This window comes from Amblyraja radiata, chromosome 3, assembly GCF_010909765.2.
Source record: "Amblyraja radiata isolate CabotCenter1 chromosome 3, sAmbRad1.1.pri, whole genome shotgun sequence".
NCBI lineage: Eukaryota > Metazoa > Chordata > Chondrichthyes > Rajiformes > Rajidae > Amblyraja > Amblyraja radiata.
The window spans coordinates 130731149-130748919 of NC_045958.1; the positions used below are offsets into that span (position 1 = coordinate 130731149).

The window sequence follows — 17771 nt, forward strand, 5'->3', positions numbered from 1 at the left end:
CTAATTTGATCTATTTGTATCAAATCTCACCTCAACCTCTAATGTTCCAGAGGAAACAATACAAGTTCATCCAACCTCTACCTATTGCTGAAACCTTCTCATCTAGGCCTCATTGTGGTAAACCTCCTGCACTCACCAAAGCCGCCACATTGTTCCTCAGATGGGATGACCAGAAGTGCACACAATACTTCAAATGCAGCCTAACTCAAGTCCAGTAGAGCGGCATCATGACTTCCGGACACTCATATTCAATGCCCCTAGCAAAGAAAGCAAGCATACCATACACCTTTACCATCCTATCTACTTGTGCTGACACCTTCAGTGAGCTGTGAATGTGGATTCCTAGAGGCCTCTGCACATCAATGCTGTTAAGGGTCTTGCCATTAATTATATACTTTCCCCTTACATTTGACCTCACAAAGTTCCACACCTCAAACTTGCTCAGGTTAATCTCCATCTGCCATTTCTGCAGGTGATCTATATTCCACTGTATCTTCTGCCAGCATCCCTCACTGTCTAGAACTCCTCCACTTTTGGTGTTGTCAGCAAACTTACTCACCAACTCACCCACATTTACGTCAATGTCATGTATATACAATGACAAACAGCACAGATCCCTGCGGAACTCCACTGGTCATGGACCTCCTGCCTGAATATCTGCCTTCTCTCAATAAGCCAGTTCTGAATCCAGATGTATAACCTCTGGTCACCCAAGGTTTCATACTTTGACATCCTTACTGAAATTTGCCAGTTTTGAACTTTGATCAAATGGGCTTTAAACGATTCCCATAGACAGATGCTGCCTTATCCAATAACTGTTCCCAGGTCACTCTCCCTAACTCCTGATAATAACACTGTGATCTGCCTTATTCCAATTTAGTACCTTCTCCTAAGGTCTAGATGTCCCTCTTCATAACAATCTTTAAACTTATGGAAGATGGACACAAAATGTTGGAGTAACTCAGCGGGTCAGACAGCCTCGCTGGAGAAAAGGAATAGGTGACATTTTGGGTCTCGAACAGAAACGTCACTTATTCCTTTTCTCCAAAGATGGTGTCTGACCTGCTGAGTTACTCCAGCTTCTTGTGTCTATCTTTGGTTTAAACCAGCATCTGCAGTTCCTTCCTACACATTCAACCATCCCCAAAATGCTGGAGTGTCCATATTGTTTCAGGAAACCCACTTGGATACACCAAATTCTGCTCCGTCTGAGTCCCAGTCACTGTGAGGGAAGTTGAAGTCACCCACTGTGACAACCATGGCATATCTTTCTGTAATTTGTCTACATATTTGTTCCACCATCTCCAGCTGGCTATTGTCAGTTTGCAGTTAGCGGTTTTAATTGCAACTTTTGGGCTCTGACATCATGTTGTCTTTCCCTTATGAGCTTGAATTTGAAAATCCTGCATTAAAGCCTTCATCAACTGCTTCCTACATTCCCCCCATGTCAATGTTAACTTGTCTGGTCTCTTTATGAGGTAGATGTACCAGGTAGCAGGGCAAGAGGGACATAAAGTAAAATTGCATTTTAAAAAAGTTGAATGGAACTGAAACGTGTTGTCTGTCAGGATAATGGAAACAGGGCTTTCAATTTGAAACCAGATAGGTACTAGATCCAGAGCTATACAGCAAGGAAACAGGCCTTCTTGTCCGTACAAACCAAGTGTTTTTGGGGAAGCAACAGGGCTAATGGGCGAATCTGTACATTAGGGTCATTGGTGTGATGTTTCAATAAAGGCCTCGTTTCCGTGCTGGGTTGGTCTGCAAGCAACCTGCACAGATTTAATTGTTAGTTATATCTTTTCTGAAAAGGATTCTGCTCTTCCCCAAATGGACTGCATGATTCAAGACCTGCATCAACATTTCCCACGCCAAACAGAAGTGTGAAATGGCAAAGATCCATTCACTTTACGAGGCAGGTGAATGGGTGATGAGCAGCGATTTCTACCTCCTGTGAATGGATGGATGTAAAACCTTCCCTGCAATGGTGCTGCATTACCCCAGGAGCACAGCACGCATCACCACGACAATGCAAGAGTCTTGGGCCCTATGCTGTTGCTATATGAAGTGATTTTGAGTGTGAGCTAGTGTGCCTCAGTGCCCATTTGTGCTGTGTCATGAGGGAGCACACTTGCCAACACACCCTTCAAACTATCCAAGGTTCACTTTTATTCAACTGTTGCAGAAAATTAATTTACATTAAAAAAATGAAGATATTTTTAAATTGAGTAGATAAAAAAAGGGTTTGGGTGCTGAGAGTGGGAGAGAGCTGAGATAGATGCTCCTGAATAACCTCTTCCATGAGGCCGTCACAGAGATCAGTGGAGGCACACCCTGAGCTGGTCAGAGCTCCCAAAAAAAGAGGGTTCTGTCACTGGGAATCTGCTTCTATGCAGTCGAGCAACATGCCCGGGCTAGATCTAATCACCGACTGTGATGCAGGATCCCAGCTCAGGGTACACCTGGACTGAGCACGGTGCAGACCCCTGGAGAAAGCACAGAGATTCCGTGGCGAGCTGTCAGTGCAAGCGGTCGAGCTTAGCTTGTAGGGACTTGAAATTTCCAATGGTTGTTTGCAGGACGCTGGTGGGACTCATTGACTGAAGCTCGACAAGGAAGCGACCGATGGCATCCAGGCAGTAGTTGGTGAATCGTCGTCTGTAACACAGCAAGGTTCAATGAGGCTTCAGAAAAATGACACCGTCAAATATAGCAGGGAGCAAGCAGCAGGCTGTCTCTGCAGCGCATCCACAACTCACCTCTCGTGGGCTGGAACTTTGCTGGGTTCTTGCACATAAGCACTCAGAAGAACGTGAGTACACTCCAGCAAGTGCAGGGGCTTTTTAACCCTCTGCCAATACGGATCCTAAAATGAGGGCATATTAAAGTATGTTAGAAACTGCAGCAAGCATAGGACATAGGCTCATGGTAGAGGTGTGCATTAATGAAGCGTACATACCCTTACTATAGGCTTACACACTGCAGCCTATCAGCCCAATTCATCCATACCATCTGTGCAAATGGCTTAACAATCGGCATAGTACACATCTCCACAGCGTCCCCTGACCACTTGTTCCACAAATGCAATATACTCTGCATGAAGAAACTACACCGCTAGTATTAAATCTTTCCCTGAACTCACGTTAAACCTGTGCCCTCTAGTTCTGGGCTCCTCTACCCTGGGAACAAGACAGTGACCACTTACCCAATGTGTGTTACTACTTATTTTGTGAAACAAAAATCCCTCAGCTCTCCAGGGTCAGTCCCAGCCTTTCCAGTCTCTCCTTCAAGCTTTCAAGTCCTGGCTACATCTTGGTCAATCTTTTTTGCACCATTTCAAGATTAATGGCATCCTTCTTATGGTTAGGTGACCAGAACTGCACACAATTGTCCAAATGCAGTCTCACCATCATGTCATGTCCCACTCTTCCGTGCCAACCAAGATTCCCCATCTTAGTTAATCCTATTGGCCTGCATTTGGTCCATACCCCTCTATTGCCCACATACAGTGCTCTCCATAATGTTTGGGACATATTTGCCTCTTAGGCTGTGGGCCGAGGAGCTTCAAAGGTATCAAAGGTATTTTATTAGTCACATTCACATACACCCAGGTGTAGTGAAGTGAAATGCTTTTTTCCATTTTGCAGCACACAAAAAAATACAGACATAACACCAATGAGAGTCTTAAACACATAGAACATCCCCCCACAATGTCTCCCACCATGAGGGAAGGCACAAAGTCCAGTCCCCAACCCCAGTTCACCCATAGTCGGGCCTATTGAGGCCTCCACAGTTGCCTCTATGGAGGCCCGATATTCCAGGCCGTTCTCGCCGGGTGATGTTGCTCCGGCGTCGGGAGAGTCCTCCCAGCGGCCTGGGAAACCTGGAACGGCCGCTTCCGCACTGGAGGCCGCGGCTTCCGAAGCCAACAAGGCCGCGCCGGTTGGAGCTCCACAACTGGCGATCTCATCAAGAGATCCCAGGCTCCCGATGTTAAGTTCAGCGCCGCCGCCCGCAGCTGGTCACTCCACAGTCCCGCAGCTCCGCGATGTTTTACCCGGCGGTCTCAGCTCACCGGAGCTCCAGCGCGGCGACCCAGGCAAGGCATCGCCCGCTCCGCGATAGCGCTCCAGCGCTGTGCCGCCGCCGAAGCCGAGGTTCTGGGCGGCCCCGACAGGAAACGCCGCTCCAGGCCCGCTGGTAGGCCGCGAGGACGGGTCGAAGCTGCAGCCCGGAGAAAAGCTGCCTCTCCGACCAGGTAGGGACCCTGAAAGGTAGTTTCCCTTATAAAAAATAAAAAGATGAAGAGAGACAGCTGCTGGCTGGGCAGCCGTGCACAGGACAACGCCCCCTAGACAGCGCCCCCTTTATTCCAGTGTTTCGTGACCCAAGTCACAGAACTACATGAAATTTTCACATATTGTGTAAAAATATTATATAAATCACCCCTCTAACTCTTCAAGAACAAGACTTGCACATCTTTTATTAAATTAGAGAAAAACCGGAAAAACTTCGGGAATTTTTAATCCAATCAAAGCACGTTGGCCAATCATGCGCTTTGTTTCAGGCTAGCTAGGCAGGGAGCTGAGAGGACTTCACTGATGCCAGTTTTACTGGAGATTCCGATGAAGGTTCTTTGTTATTCTGTGGAATACATGTCGTGGAAACTTACAGCAGGGTAACTGAATTTAGTTAGAAAAGCATTAAGAAGTCTGAAGAATGTGCAGCTAAGTGGATAGAAGTGGAAGAAAGCCTTGAAAGCAAAGTCCCTGCTGAGGTGCTGCAGTCAAACTTTGTGAATCAACTGGAACTGAAAGGTAAGATCTAAAGTCTGAATTTATGAAAATTAATCTGTATGGACTTTAATTAATTTAATTGCACCTTTTATAATGTGAAAAAATGAGATTTGGAGGCTGTACATTCACATTCACTCATTCATTCATTCACTCACTCATTCACTCACTCATTCATTCATTCACTTATTCATTCATTCATGAAGTTGAGGGCCTAAACTATGTGTATCAATAACAAGGTGAATTAAACATTTTCACTAATGCCAGCTTGTTGTAGAGTAATAAGTCTTAACCATCTAATCTCTGAGCTGCCTGCGATAACCTAGTGCTCCGATCGCGGGGCCCACGTATTTAACATAGTGAAGCCGTGGTCTCAATTAAAAAGCAGCCGATATGCGAACGCAAAGCCGCGGATTATCTCCGCGGGCGGGGTGGGAAGGCTGTACATAGTGCCGTCCGTAGCGGCCGTTTCCAGGCCCCAACCACGGGAGAAAAACGGAGGAATATTCATAGCACTTTATAGGCTGCCATTGGAGTGAGAACTGGTAAGAAATGGCTGATGTTTGTGTAGAAATGAATTGGTGTATGTGAACTTAAACAAACTAATATGAACTGAACTGCGAATATGGTAGTAACAGTGTTATTCTCATTAATATTAAGAAGAGGTTGAAATGTTATGAATTGAAGTCCATGCAGACTTAATGACTATGAGATGTTTTTTTTGTAGCCTCTGCCTGACCCTCCGCAGGGGATGGTCTCCCCTGCCCATATATATATATGTATATATATACACACACACACACATATATATATATATATACACACACACACATATATATACATATACATACATTATACATATACATACATATATATACATATACATATATACACATATCTATATTACTAAAAGTCTGATCTTGACCACTTTTGGCCCACTGTGCTGCGATTTCCGAGAGAACGCCGCCACCTACGGCCGTCATTTTTGGCCACCTCGGTCAGGGCCCCCCTCCACCTTCCGTGACTGGAGGATTTTTCCCATCGATGAAAAATGAGAGATATTAATGTTTTTTTTTAATTCGCCATTCTCTCTGCTGCCCCCACCGGCGGCAGGGGGGAGGGACTATAAAACCAGGAAGTGTAGTCCCTCACTCAGTCTCTGCCAGATCCAGGAAGCGAGAGGGTCACGGCTCTCTGAACTGCGAATAACACTGAACGCACGTCTACTCCACGGTGAGTCCCCTCGATGCGGCTGTAAAGTGGCTGCTGCCCAATTGTTTGCCTCGCCTTTTTAAAAAGTTTGTGTTCACGAAATGAATTTTGGTTGTCAGGTGGCTGCTGCCCAATTGTCTGCCTCGCCTTTTTTTAAAAGTTTGTGTTCACATAATGAATTTTGGTTGTCCGGTCGGTGGCTGCTGCCCAATTGCTTGCCTCTCCTTTTTAAAAAAGTTTATGTTCACAAAATGAATTTTGGTTGTCGGGTGGCTGCAGCCAAATTGTTTGCCTCGCCTTTTAAAAAGTTTGTGTTCACAAAATGAATTTTGGTTGTCGGGTGGCTGCAGCCAAATTGTTTGCCTTGGCTTGGCTTTTAAAATTGTTGCAACAGTCGGCTGCCAGCCCAAGAATCCATTCGGCCCACAATGTGTATACTAGCCCTCTGGAAACCTGTACCTTTGGCCCGCAACACCCATACTAGCGCAACAGAACCCCCCCCCCCCCCCCCCCCCACTTGCGAGTGATATTGGAATTGGTGGGGAGGTGGAATATTGCGTTGGTGAACAGCCCTCCCGTGTGATACTGGGACCCAACGGGTCCCACTTAGTCTAGTATATATACACACACACACACACACATATATATATATATAGTTTAAATGGACTGCAACACGGAAATAGGCTGCCCATCGTGCCACTTCAAGGTATGCCTACTTTGAAGAAGTTCTCCTCCTCTCTTCAAGGTATGCCCATCGTGTAATATGGGCGTTGGCCACTAGATGGCGCTTACTTTCTAATTAGTTTAATTAATTAATGTGCAACTTTTGGCACTGACGAGTTATGACATCCTTCTCAATTATATTTCATCTAAATCTGTGGAAAATTTCATGTTGTTCTGTGACTTGGGTCACGAAAACTGATTTCTAGACACATTTTTGATGCTCGGCCTATCTGTACTCCACCATTTGAGATTTGTAATAGAAAAAAAATCACATGTGGTTAAAGTGCACGTTGTCAGATTTTATTAAAGGGTATTTTTATACAGTTTAGTTTCACCATGTAGAAATTACAGCTGTGTTTATACATAGTCCCCCCATTTCAGGGCACCATAATGTTTGGGACACATGGCTTCACAGGTGTTTGTAATTGCTCAGGTGTGTTTAATTGCCTCCTTAATGCAGGTATATGAGAGCTCTCAGCACCTAGTCTTTCCTCCAGTCTTTCCATCACCGTTGCAAACTTTTATTGCTGTTTATCAACATGAGGACCAAAAGTTGTGGCAATGAAAGGCAAAGAAGCCATTATGACACTGGGAAACAAGAATAAAACTGTTCGAGACATCAGCCAAACCTTAGGCTTACCAAAATCAACTGTTTGGAATATCATTAAGAAGAAAGAGAGCACTGGTGAGCTTACTAATTGCAAAGGGACTGGCAGGCCAAGGAAGACCTCCACAGCTGATGACAGAAGAATTCTCTCTATAATAAAGAAACATCCCCAAACACCTGTCTGACAGATCAGAAACACTCTTCAGGAGTCAGGTGTGGATTTGTCAATGACCACTGTCCGCAGAAGACTTCATGAACAGAAATACAGAGGCTACACTGCAAACAACTGGTTAGCCGCAAAAATAGGATGGCCAGGTCATAGTTTGCCAAGAAGTACTTAAAAGATCAATCACAGTTCTGGGAAAAGGTCTTGTGGACAGATGAGACGAAGATTAACATATCAGAGTGATGGCAAGAGCAAAGTATGGAGGAGTGAAGGAACTGCCCAAGATCCAAACCATACCACCTCATCTATGAAACACGGTGGTGGGGGTCAAGTCAAGTCACATTTATTTATATAGTACATTTAAAAAACAACTCTCGTTGGCCAAAGTGCTTTACATTTGTTATAAGAATAGTATAAACAAACAAACTACATACATATATTAGGTATGTTGCAAAGCCTACCTGAAGCGTCACTGAAAATCTGTCGCTGCAGGTGTGCGCGATTTTGGCGCCGTTTAGAGGGGGGCGGGTTTAAAACGCGATTTTCTCTAGGCTGTTCAAATCGAAGATGTTCAGCCTAGTTAATTATTAACGAAAAATCGCTGGAAGACCCCGTCGCAAAAGCTATTATTAGTTTTAAAGGCTTCGTATAATAGTTATAGTAGTTTAAAAATCAATCTCTAAACCCGCGACCACCGGCAGCTGTCAGGGTCGCATAGAGCAAATAATAGAAGGTAGGCTGCTTATTTTTACATTAAAAAGGACTTCTTAAGATCCCTTTATACAAAGTTTAATATTGCGAGTAGCTCATTTTGGGCCCATTATATCCCGCAGTATTTTTCTGGGCATTTGGGGGCACAAATCTAGTGCAATGTGAACGTTCTAAACCAGCGCGTTCACAGGATCCCACTAGAAAGCTGATTTAAAATGGACTTTAATTTACAGCAATTGAACACTAAATTCCTTCCATTTGGCCTATAAATTAATGTAAATGAGATTTTAAAATCATGTTTTATTGTGAATTATTTATGAATTGGACACTTAGGCTATTTAAAAATGTTAATCATTTATTAAGAAATGGATAGATGTTTAGATCTAGTAATTGAAGTTTGAAATTAGCTACACTTGGGTAACTAACTAATTATATGCTTTAATTTCAGTTCATCCAAGTAAGATTATTTTATATTTGTTTCAGAATGGTTCAATCTACGATAACTGAAAATTTCATTCAGTTCTCTTAATTTTTAAGAAGGTTATGGGCTTTTGACTGCACACGATCACAGCTTTTTGTTATGTCCATAGAAAATCAATAGGGAACAAGATGCTAATTTCCGAGTATGAAAATGGCCATAACTTTTTAAATACTTGAGATATGAAAGTGAATTAGGTGTCAAATTAAACTTTATGCTTTATCTGATGGGATAAATTACGGACTTGATTTTTTAAATCTCAAAATTTTGTAACATTGCTACATATATACATGTAGCCCTCGCTCAGTGAACGTCAGGAAAGGCTTGGGAGTATAGATAAGATTTTAGTCTTGACTTAAAGGAGTCGATGGAGGGGGCAGTTCTGATGGGAAGGGGGATACTGTTCCACAGTCTAGGAGCTGCAACCGCAAAGGCGCGGTCACCCCTAAGCTTATGCCTAGACCGCGTGATATTCAGCAGCCCCAAGTCGGCCGATCTGAGGGACCTGGAGTGGTGGGTGAGAAGACTTTTAATGTAGGAGGGGGCAAACCCATTGAGGGCTTTGTAGACATAGAGGAGGGTCTTGAAATGTATACGGAACCGCACAGGAAGCCAGTGGAGAGAGGCCAGGATCGGGGTGATGTGGTCCCTTTTTCGGGTGCCCGTCAGGAGTCTCGCTGCGGCGTTTTGGACCAGTTGCAGGCGGGACAGGGAAGATTGGCTGATGCCAGTGTAAAGAGAGTTGCAGTAATCTAGGCGGGAGGAGATAAATATGTGGATGATCTTTTCGAGGTCATCAAAGTGGAGGAATTGTTTTATTTTAGCTATCGTCCGAAGCTGAAAGAAGCTAGCTTTTACCACAGCATTGACTTGTTTGTCAAATTTCAATGCTGAGTCCAATATCACGCCAAGGTTTTTGACGTGAGGTTTGAGTAGTGGGGTAAGGCTTCCAAGGCTGCCTGCTATCATTTTAATTGAGTCCGAGGGGCCGAGAAGGATGACCTCAGACTTACTCTCGTTTAGTTGGAGGAAGTTCTGGGCCATCCAGCACTTTATATCCTCGAGGCAGTGGGTAAGGTTAAACAGATTAGATTGGTTTTTGGGCTTCAGGGGGAGATAGAGTTGTGTATCGTCTGTGTAGCAATGGAAGGAAATGCCGTGCCTTTCAATGACTTGGCCTAAGGGGAGCATATACAGGGAGAAGAGAATGGGGCCAAGGTATTATGGCCTGGGCATGTATGGCTGCTGAAGGTACTGGCTCACTTATCTTCATTGATGATACAACTGCTGATGGTAGTACATAATGAATTCAGAAGTGTCCACATCCTATCTGCTCAAGTTCAAGCAAATGTCTCAAAACTCATTGGCCGGCAGTTCATTCTACAGCAAGTCAATGATCCCAAACATACTGCTGAAGCAACAAAGGAGTGTTTCAAAGCTAAAAAATGGTCAATTCTTGAGTGGCCAAGTCAATCACTCAATCTGAATCCAATTGAGCATGGACTAGCCCCCAAAACAAGCATAGGCTAAAGATGGCTGCAATACAGGCCTGGCAGAGCATCACCAGAGAAGACACCCAGCAACTGGTGATGTCCATGAATCACAGACTTCAAGTAGTCATTGCATGCAAAGGATATGCAACAAAATACTAAACATTTACATGACATCGCTGTGTCCCAAACATTATGGTGTCCTGAATTGGGGGGACTATGTATAAACACTGCTGTAATTTCTACATGGTGAAACTAAAATGTATAAAAATGGCCTTTATTAAAATCTGACAATGTACACTTTAACCACATGTGATTTTTTTCTATTACAAATCTCAAATTGTGGAGTACAGAGGCAAATAAATAAATGATGGGTCCAGCATCTGCAGTTCTTTCTTACACAAATGATGGGTCTTTGTCCCAAACATTATGGCGGGCACTGTACCTGTCCAAATGCCATGTACTCAATACTTTTACCTTTGAAAGAAAGCATGCCAAATGCCATCTGTAACTATCTGTGTTGCCATACCCAAGTAACTGAGTAGCTGTTTTCCTGTCTCTCTGCTCTACCACACTCTCCAGGGCCCTACCATTGACTATGCCAATTGTGCACTGGTACTACATTTTGGCAAGTCAAAGCTGAATTAAACTCCAGCTGCCATTCCTCGGCACACTAGCCCACTTGATCCAGATTGCCACCCTCACTGTTCACATGCCATCAAGTTTAGTGTCATCAGCAAATTTACTAATGTTGATTATATTGTCACCCAAATCATTTATACAGATGAACAGTATATGCACCCACACACACACACACCCCCCTAATCCTAATGCCTGCAGCACACACGCACGTATGCACACACACAGCCAAACGTGCATATTCCACGGCTCGTACCCTTGTCTTGAAGAGTTGTGTGTAGACCTCCAGCAGTCTCGGTAAGGATATTCCTATTTCCTGCATTGTGTAGGTCACAAAGCCAATGTCCCAGGTTAGCACACACGATTGCTGTTCCAGATACTGCACCAGGAACTCTGCAAAGACAAGATAGTCAAATAAATACCCATCGAGATGACTCCACGTCACACCCTACCACTAGTCTAATACGCATCGAGATGACTCCACACCATACCCTGCCTCCAGACCACCAGAGCTTCCTACTCCTCACTCATAGCCCCAGGTGTGTGTGTGTGTGTGTGTGTGTGTGTGTGTGTGTGTGTGTGTGTGTGTGTGTGTGTGTGTGTGTGTGTGTGTGTGTGTGTGTGTGTGTGTGTGTGTGTGTGTGCACGCGCGCATGTGTGTGTGTGCGTGTTTCATGTCCAACTGCAAGAGCCACACACAGTGTCTTTGGAGAGATTGGAACATGATCTGCTTCCTACAGCAGTTGCAAAGTGCTGCCACTACTCTCTTCCCTTCCCTCCCCAACATTCAATCACAGAACTCACCCAGAATCATGAACCTGTACTTACCAAGTGGGAAATAGCGTGGTGTCCCAGCATAAACCTTTCCCAGAGACACAAGCTTCATGCTCAGCGTCTGCATCCGATCCATGGAACTCATCAACCTGCTGTCACCCAACTCTGGAAAAACATCAATGGTAGCAGAAAGTGTGCAGAGGGGAAGGATGCGATTACATTTGAGGAACTGTAAAGGGATTCATCAAGCTGGTGCCGAATACCAAGCATCTTGGTTACGAGGAGAGATTTGGTTTGTTCGTTTCAAAGATACAATATAGAAACAGGCCCTTCAGCCCACTGGGTCCACGCTGACCACCAAACACCCGTTCACAGTAGTTCTATGTTATCCGACTTTCTCATCCACTCCCTACACACTAAAGGCAATTTACAGAAACCAATTAACAGACTCACACATCTTTGGGATGTGGGTGGGAAACCGGAGGAACCAGAGAAACCCACGTGGTCACAGGTAGAACGAACAAACTTCATGCAGACAGCACCCGAGGTCAGGATTGAACACGGGTCTCTGGTATTAAGAGGCAGCATCTTTACCCGTTACATCACTCTGCTCCCTAGAAAGGCTGTCTTCTTTTGAGAAATGGAGGCTGAGGAAGGAGGAGGAAACCTCTGCCCTGAGACAGATCTTTTATCCATTCACTGGATCACTGACAAGACCAGGGTTACTGCCCAGTTGCAATATCCCCCAACCGCAAGCTAGATTATTACACAGTGTGGGCAACAGCCCGGTTCGAGTAATAACATGGAAAACCTCATGATTTTATAATCAAACAGCAGTCAGTCTTGGTTAATAATGGCAGGTATTTTCTCCTTGAGTACAGATAACTTGTAGCTGGTATTACTGAGTAACAAATTTCTCCTGGAGTTCTGATATATATCCCAATAAATGGTTTGTAGTCAATGTTTGTTTGACAGGAAGCAAGGGAAAATTGATAGATTGAACTATTTATTTAAATGCAAGAGGCCTGACAGTTAAGGCAGATGAACTTGTCGAAGATTGGCACAGGGGACTTGAATGTTATAGCTATTACAGAAACATGGCTGAAGGAGGACTGGAACTGGGAGACACAAAATGCTGGAGTAACTCAGCGGGTGAGGCAGCATCTCTGGAGAGACGTTTCGGGTCGAGACTTCTTCTTCAGATCTGATTCGGGTCTGAAGAAGGGTCTCGACCCAAAACGTCGCCCATTCCGTTGCTCTAGAAATGCTGAGTTACTCCAGCATTTTGTGTCTCCCAGTTCTAGTCCTCCCTCAGCCGTGTTTCTGTAATAGCTACAACATTCAAGTCCCCTGTGCCACGCTGAGTTACTCCAGCATTTTGTGTCTACCTTCGATTTAAACCAGCATCTGCAGTTCTTTCTTACACACTAGGACTGGCAGTTCTAGTGTTCTGGGGTAAAATGCTACAGAAGGGATGATGGTGAAGAAAGAGAGGAAGTGTGCTTTCGATTAGGGAAATCATTACAAAGTACCCAGAGGGGATATTCCTGCTGGATTATTGAGTGATGCTATACGAAATCCAACTGAGAAATAAAAAGTTGAGCACTTTGATGGGGTTGTGCTATCGGGGCGCAAGTTGTTAGTGAGAATTAGCAAATTAGGAGATTACAAATAATTGTAATAGTGGCTGTAATAGTGGCAGATTTGACCTTTCTAAATATGGACTGTGACTGCCATGGTGTTTGGGGCTTGGATTGCATTCAGATTAGCGTCAGGGTATAGTTTACCAGGAGCATTTTCTCAATATGTAAATGGCCCGACATGAGAAAGACCTGGGAGTCATAAAACACAGAAACAGTCCCTTTGGCTCAACTTGTCCATGCCGACCAAAATGCCTCATCTCAGCTAGTCCCACCTGTCCACAATTGGCCAATACCCTCCAAAGCCTTTCCTATCCATGTACCTGTCCAAATGTCCATTAAATGTTGTTATAGTAGCTGCCTCAACTACCTTCCCTGGCAGCTTCTTCCTTAAACAGAGAGTAGACAGTGCGTGGAACGCCCTGCCAAGGTTGGTGGTTGAGGCAGATGGGATAGTGGCATTTCAGCAGCTTTGGATAGGCAAATGGATATGCAGGGAATGGGGAGATGTGGATTATGTATATAGATTATGTGGATAGATAAGAGATGGTCCTTGGATCATGTTCAGCAAAGACTTTATGGACCAAAGAGCCTGTTCTTCAGTACTATTCTTTGTTCTATACCTACCACCCGCTTGTGGAAAAAGTTGCCCATTAGGTTCCTATTAAATCTTTCCCCTCTCACCTTAAACCTTTGTCTCCTGTGTCTTGATTGCCCTACTCCGGGTAAAAGACTGTGCATTCACCCTATCTATTCCCCTCATGATTTTATACACATTATCCACACTCACCTTTCTCTATAATTTCTTGCCAGAGTGCCTGCACGAGGATGGTGTCCGAGTGTCCTGCACAATGTATGATGGCCAGTTTACACTCAGAGAGACGGAAGTGATCTGCAAACTCTCCATACAACTGCAGAAAAGAATGTCAGTGTTATACAACAACAAAGGTCACAGCGATTCACCTCACTATGCCTTCAGCTGAAGAGCTGACCCACTTAGCCCTCCCTTTCCTCATAGCCCTTCAATTTTCTTCTTCCAGCATTTATCCAACTCATTTTGGAACGTTATTCCATCTGATTTCATAATTTTTTCAGGCACCATATTCTGGAGAACATTTAATGCTTTGAAACGAAAATCAAATCTCACTTCCTTTTCCAATTCTCACACCTTAGAACTGGGCATCTTACACCCCAGCTGTATGAATATTGACTTCTCTAACTTCACGTAGCACTTGCTTTCCCTCTCTCCATTCCTCCCCCTTCCTAGTTCTCAGACCAATCTGACTGTTCCCCTGATTAAATGTTTTCTCTGTATGCTTCATTGTCACCTTCTTCTGGCTAAAAATGATCGATTCTACATTTTTCTTGATCCACATCTCTTTTGATGTCTTGTTTTCACACCTTACACTTCCTTATCTCTGTGGGTCTCCCGCTCCCCTGACTCTCAGTCACGAGGAAGGGTCTTGACCCGAACCGTCACCCATTCCTTCTCTCCAGAGATGCTGCCTGTCCCGCTGAGTTACTCCAGCATTTGTGTCTATCTTCCTTATGTAAGCTCGACATTTCTAAGCTATCCTATATTAATTTCCCGTGAAATGCAGGCCCTTCCCGCTGTGCTGACCTTGGTGATGTCCATGAGCTCTGAGTCAAGCTGAGAGATGGCCTCCTGCACAGAGGGGTGCTGGGAGTAATTGCGTGCAAGCGTATCCTGGATCTGGAGCTGTATCCTGGCTACCTGGTAGGCAATGGAAGAGGAGAAGAAAACATCTTTTGATGAAATGACACTGTAGTGGGAATAAACAGATGCAGTCACCAAGAGCTCAGGCGTGAGAGCACCGTGACTCGAGCCAAAAGGTTGTGGCGATGCAAACTCATGTGATACATCTTGTGCAATGCTGAAGAGAGCAATGCACCAAGAGAGGGCCACCACTATGAAAGATGGTGCTTCTGCATTACGTCAAGGCTCTTGGAAAACAAAACCCTTAGATGCTGGAGATGTGGGTGGAAAAACAAAGCTGTAAAACAGTGGCTGTGGAAAAATAATTTGAGTTAATCTTTCCCATTGAAGATCTTAAATTAAAAGTTGGCAAAGTCAGAGAATAATTGTCCTAAACTGCAGAGATGGGGATGGGGAGAGAATTAAGGACATGTCTCTGATAGGGTGGAGACTGAGAAAGACCGAATGAACCAATTGGTTGTGAAGACTTAAGAATTAAACTTATCTATGTTGAGGAGACACAAAGGAAAAACGATGAATGAAATCAGGAGGCAAAAGTATCACGTTAGCTAATGTTAGCTGGAGTTGCTGGAGACCTGAAGTCGAATGCTTGGCATTTTGTAGATGATGCAACATCAGTGGAGAGAATAATGGGGTTAACTTTACAGTTAATGGGGTTAACGTTACAGTTAATGGGGTTAAATTTATAGTTAATGGGGTTAAATTTATATTAAAGTTCACTTTATGAATGGGGTTAGCCTTATGAATGGGGTTACTTTATGAATGGGGTTATTTTATGAATGGGGTTACTTTATGAATGGGGTTACTTTATGAATGGGGTTACTTTATGAATGGGGTTATCTTTATGTATGGGGTAAATTTAATGAATGGGGTCAACTTAATGAATGGGGTTAACTTTACAGATACCTTTCATCACGTCGGATGATGGGGAGGAGATCACGTTTTGGAAAGCCTATGTGAGTGCCGGTGTTTTACTTATTCTCATTTATAGGGATAAAAAAACCCTGCACACCTCATTTATACATACTTCCTTATACCTCAAAGCTATGCCCTTATTTGACATTTCCACTGGGAATGATTCGAACTATCTACAATATCCATGCCTCGTTTGGTTTTATACAAATTCCCCTCAGCCTTTGATGCTCCAGAGGACGACGGATAGAACTGTAAACCAAAGAAAATACACATAATGCTGGAGTAACTCAGCAGGTCAGGCAGCATCTCTGGAGGACATGGATAGGTGGCATTGGGCCTTCTTCAGACTGAATGTGGTGGGGGGGGGGGGGGGGGGGGGCAGAGGGAGAGGGGAAAAGAAAGCTGAGAGGAGGACAGGCAAAGCCTGCCAAGTGATAGGTGGAAGCAGGTGAGAGGGTCTTGGATAGCAGATGGTTGGATAAAGACCAGAGATGAAAACAAAGGTGTGAGATGACGATAGATGTTTCAGTGTTCATAACGTTGGGTTGTAAGCTGCTCAAGTGGAATACGAAATGCTGTTCCTCCAGTTTGCGTGTGGCCTTTGGCAATGGAGGCAGCCCATGACAGAGAGGTCAGTGTGGGAATGGGAAGAGAAGTTAAAATGGTTAGCAACTGGGAGATCCAGTAAGCCTCAGCAGACCGAGCGCGAGTGTTCAGTAAAAAATCTGCCTTGGCCGTCCAGCTCGCCCACTGCCTGGGCCTGCCTGCCGGAGACCAGGGACTCGCCCGCTGTGGACGGAGGACCCACCCGGTAGGTCCGCCGCCGATCGACGGACCCGCGCCATGGACTGGGAACCCACCAGAAAGGCCCGGCTCACCCGCCTAGTGGATACAACAAGCCACAACCCTGTTGGCGACAAATGAAGACAACTGAATACTTCTCTTGAAGCCGGAACTGTTGCCAGTTGATGGAGGATGACGTAGGTTGTCGCCAATGGAATTCACCGAGGTCATGACCCGGCGACGACCAACGTCACCTGGCGTCAACCTACGACAGCACCTACGACAGGGGAAGACTGGCAATGTCAAGCCCACTGTCGCCAAAAGGTTTTGAACATTTCAAAATCCAACGGCGACAAGAAATAAGTAATGACACTTGAGGAGACGGCTCACAACAATTCAGGCGTCACCCCGCCACCATGTGGCGACAGTCTATTTTCGGCTGTTTAAGCAAATTTTAACAAGTTCTGCATCGGTGCAGGAGGCAGCCCTGATGCAGTCCTCAATGTAGCAGAGATAGAGTTGATGGTGCCAGTGGAACAAGGACTGCTTGACGTAATGTGAAGTGTGTTAGTGGAGGGAAACTGACTGTCCACAGTCTGATTTGGAGGAGTCATGACCTATGTTGAAGGTGGGAGAGGCAAAATCTAAAGTAGATACGAGGGGCAACGTTTTCACATAAGTGATCGCCACTATACTGAACAAGTTGCCACAGGGGCAAACGCAGTTACAGTGTTTAAATTGCATTTGGGCAGGTATTTGGATAGGAACGCCGATAGATACTGGTTTAGCATGGGCAACAACAATTTGCATGGACCAGCATGATGGAATAGGTGGGCAACTCCACAACAGATTTTCTCACCTCCATTTTCTCCTCCAGTTCATGCAGGAACTCGCCATCAGCAGCCTGGGATGATGTTGCTGTGGAGCTTTTCGCACTAAGGATGGCTCGAGATATGTACTCGATCCTCTGTTGCAATGAGATTTCGGAGCTGGTTTATACAAAAAACAGAACCACAGGTTAGGGCCTTGAACAAATCACACTGCATCCCATGAAATAAAACTACTTTAGCTAAACATCATCATGAGATAACCAGATTGTCCT

General features: G+C 44.7%; 1 protein-coding gene across 1 annotated transcript in view; it reads right to left on the reverse strand.

Moving 5' to 3' along the window:
- Positions 1-2145: 2145 nt before the first annotated feature.
- Positions 2146-17771, reverse strand: part of nup155 (nucleoporin 155) — a 129159-nt gene continuing 113533 nt past the window's right edge. The window contains exons 29-35 of the mRNA XM_033018766.1: positions 17529-17658; positions 14855-14968; positions 14024-14144; positions 11648-11758; positions 11076-11212; positions 2760-2866; positions 2146-2658 (exon numbers count right to left, since the gene is read on the reverse strand). Of these exons, the coding sequence (XP_032874657.1) occupies positions 2520-2658; positions 2760-2866; positions 11076-11212; positions 11648-11758; positions 14024-14144; positions 14855-14968; positions 17529-17658 (859 nt within the window). The 3' untranslated portion in view covers positions 2146-2519. The remainder of the gene's footprint in view (positions 2659-2759; positions 2867-11075; positions 11213-11647; positions 11759-14023; positions 14145-14854; positions 14969-17528; positions 17659-17771) is intronic.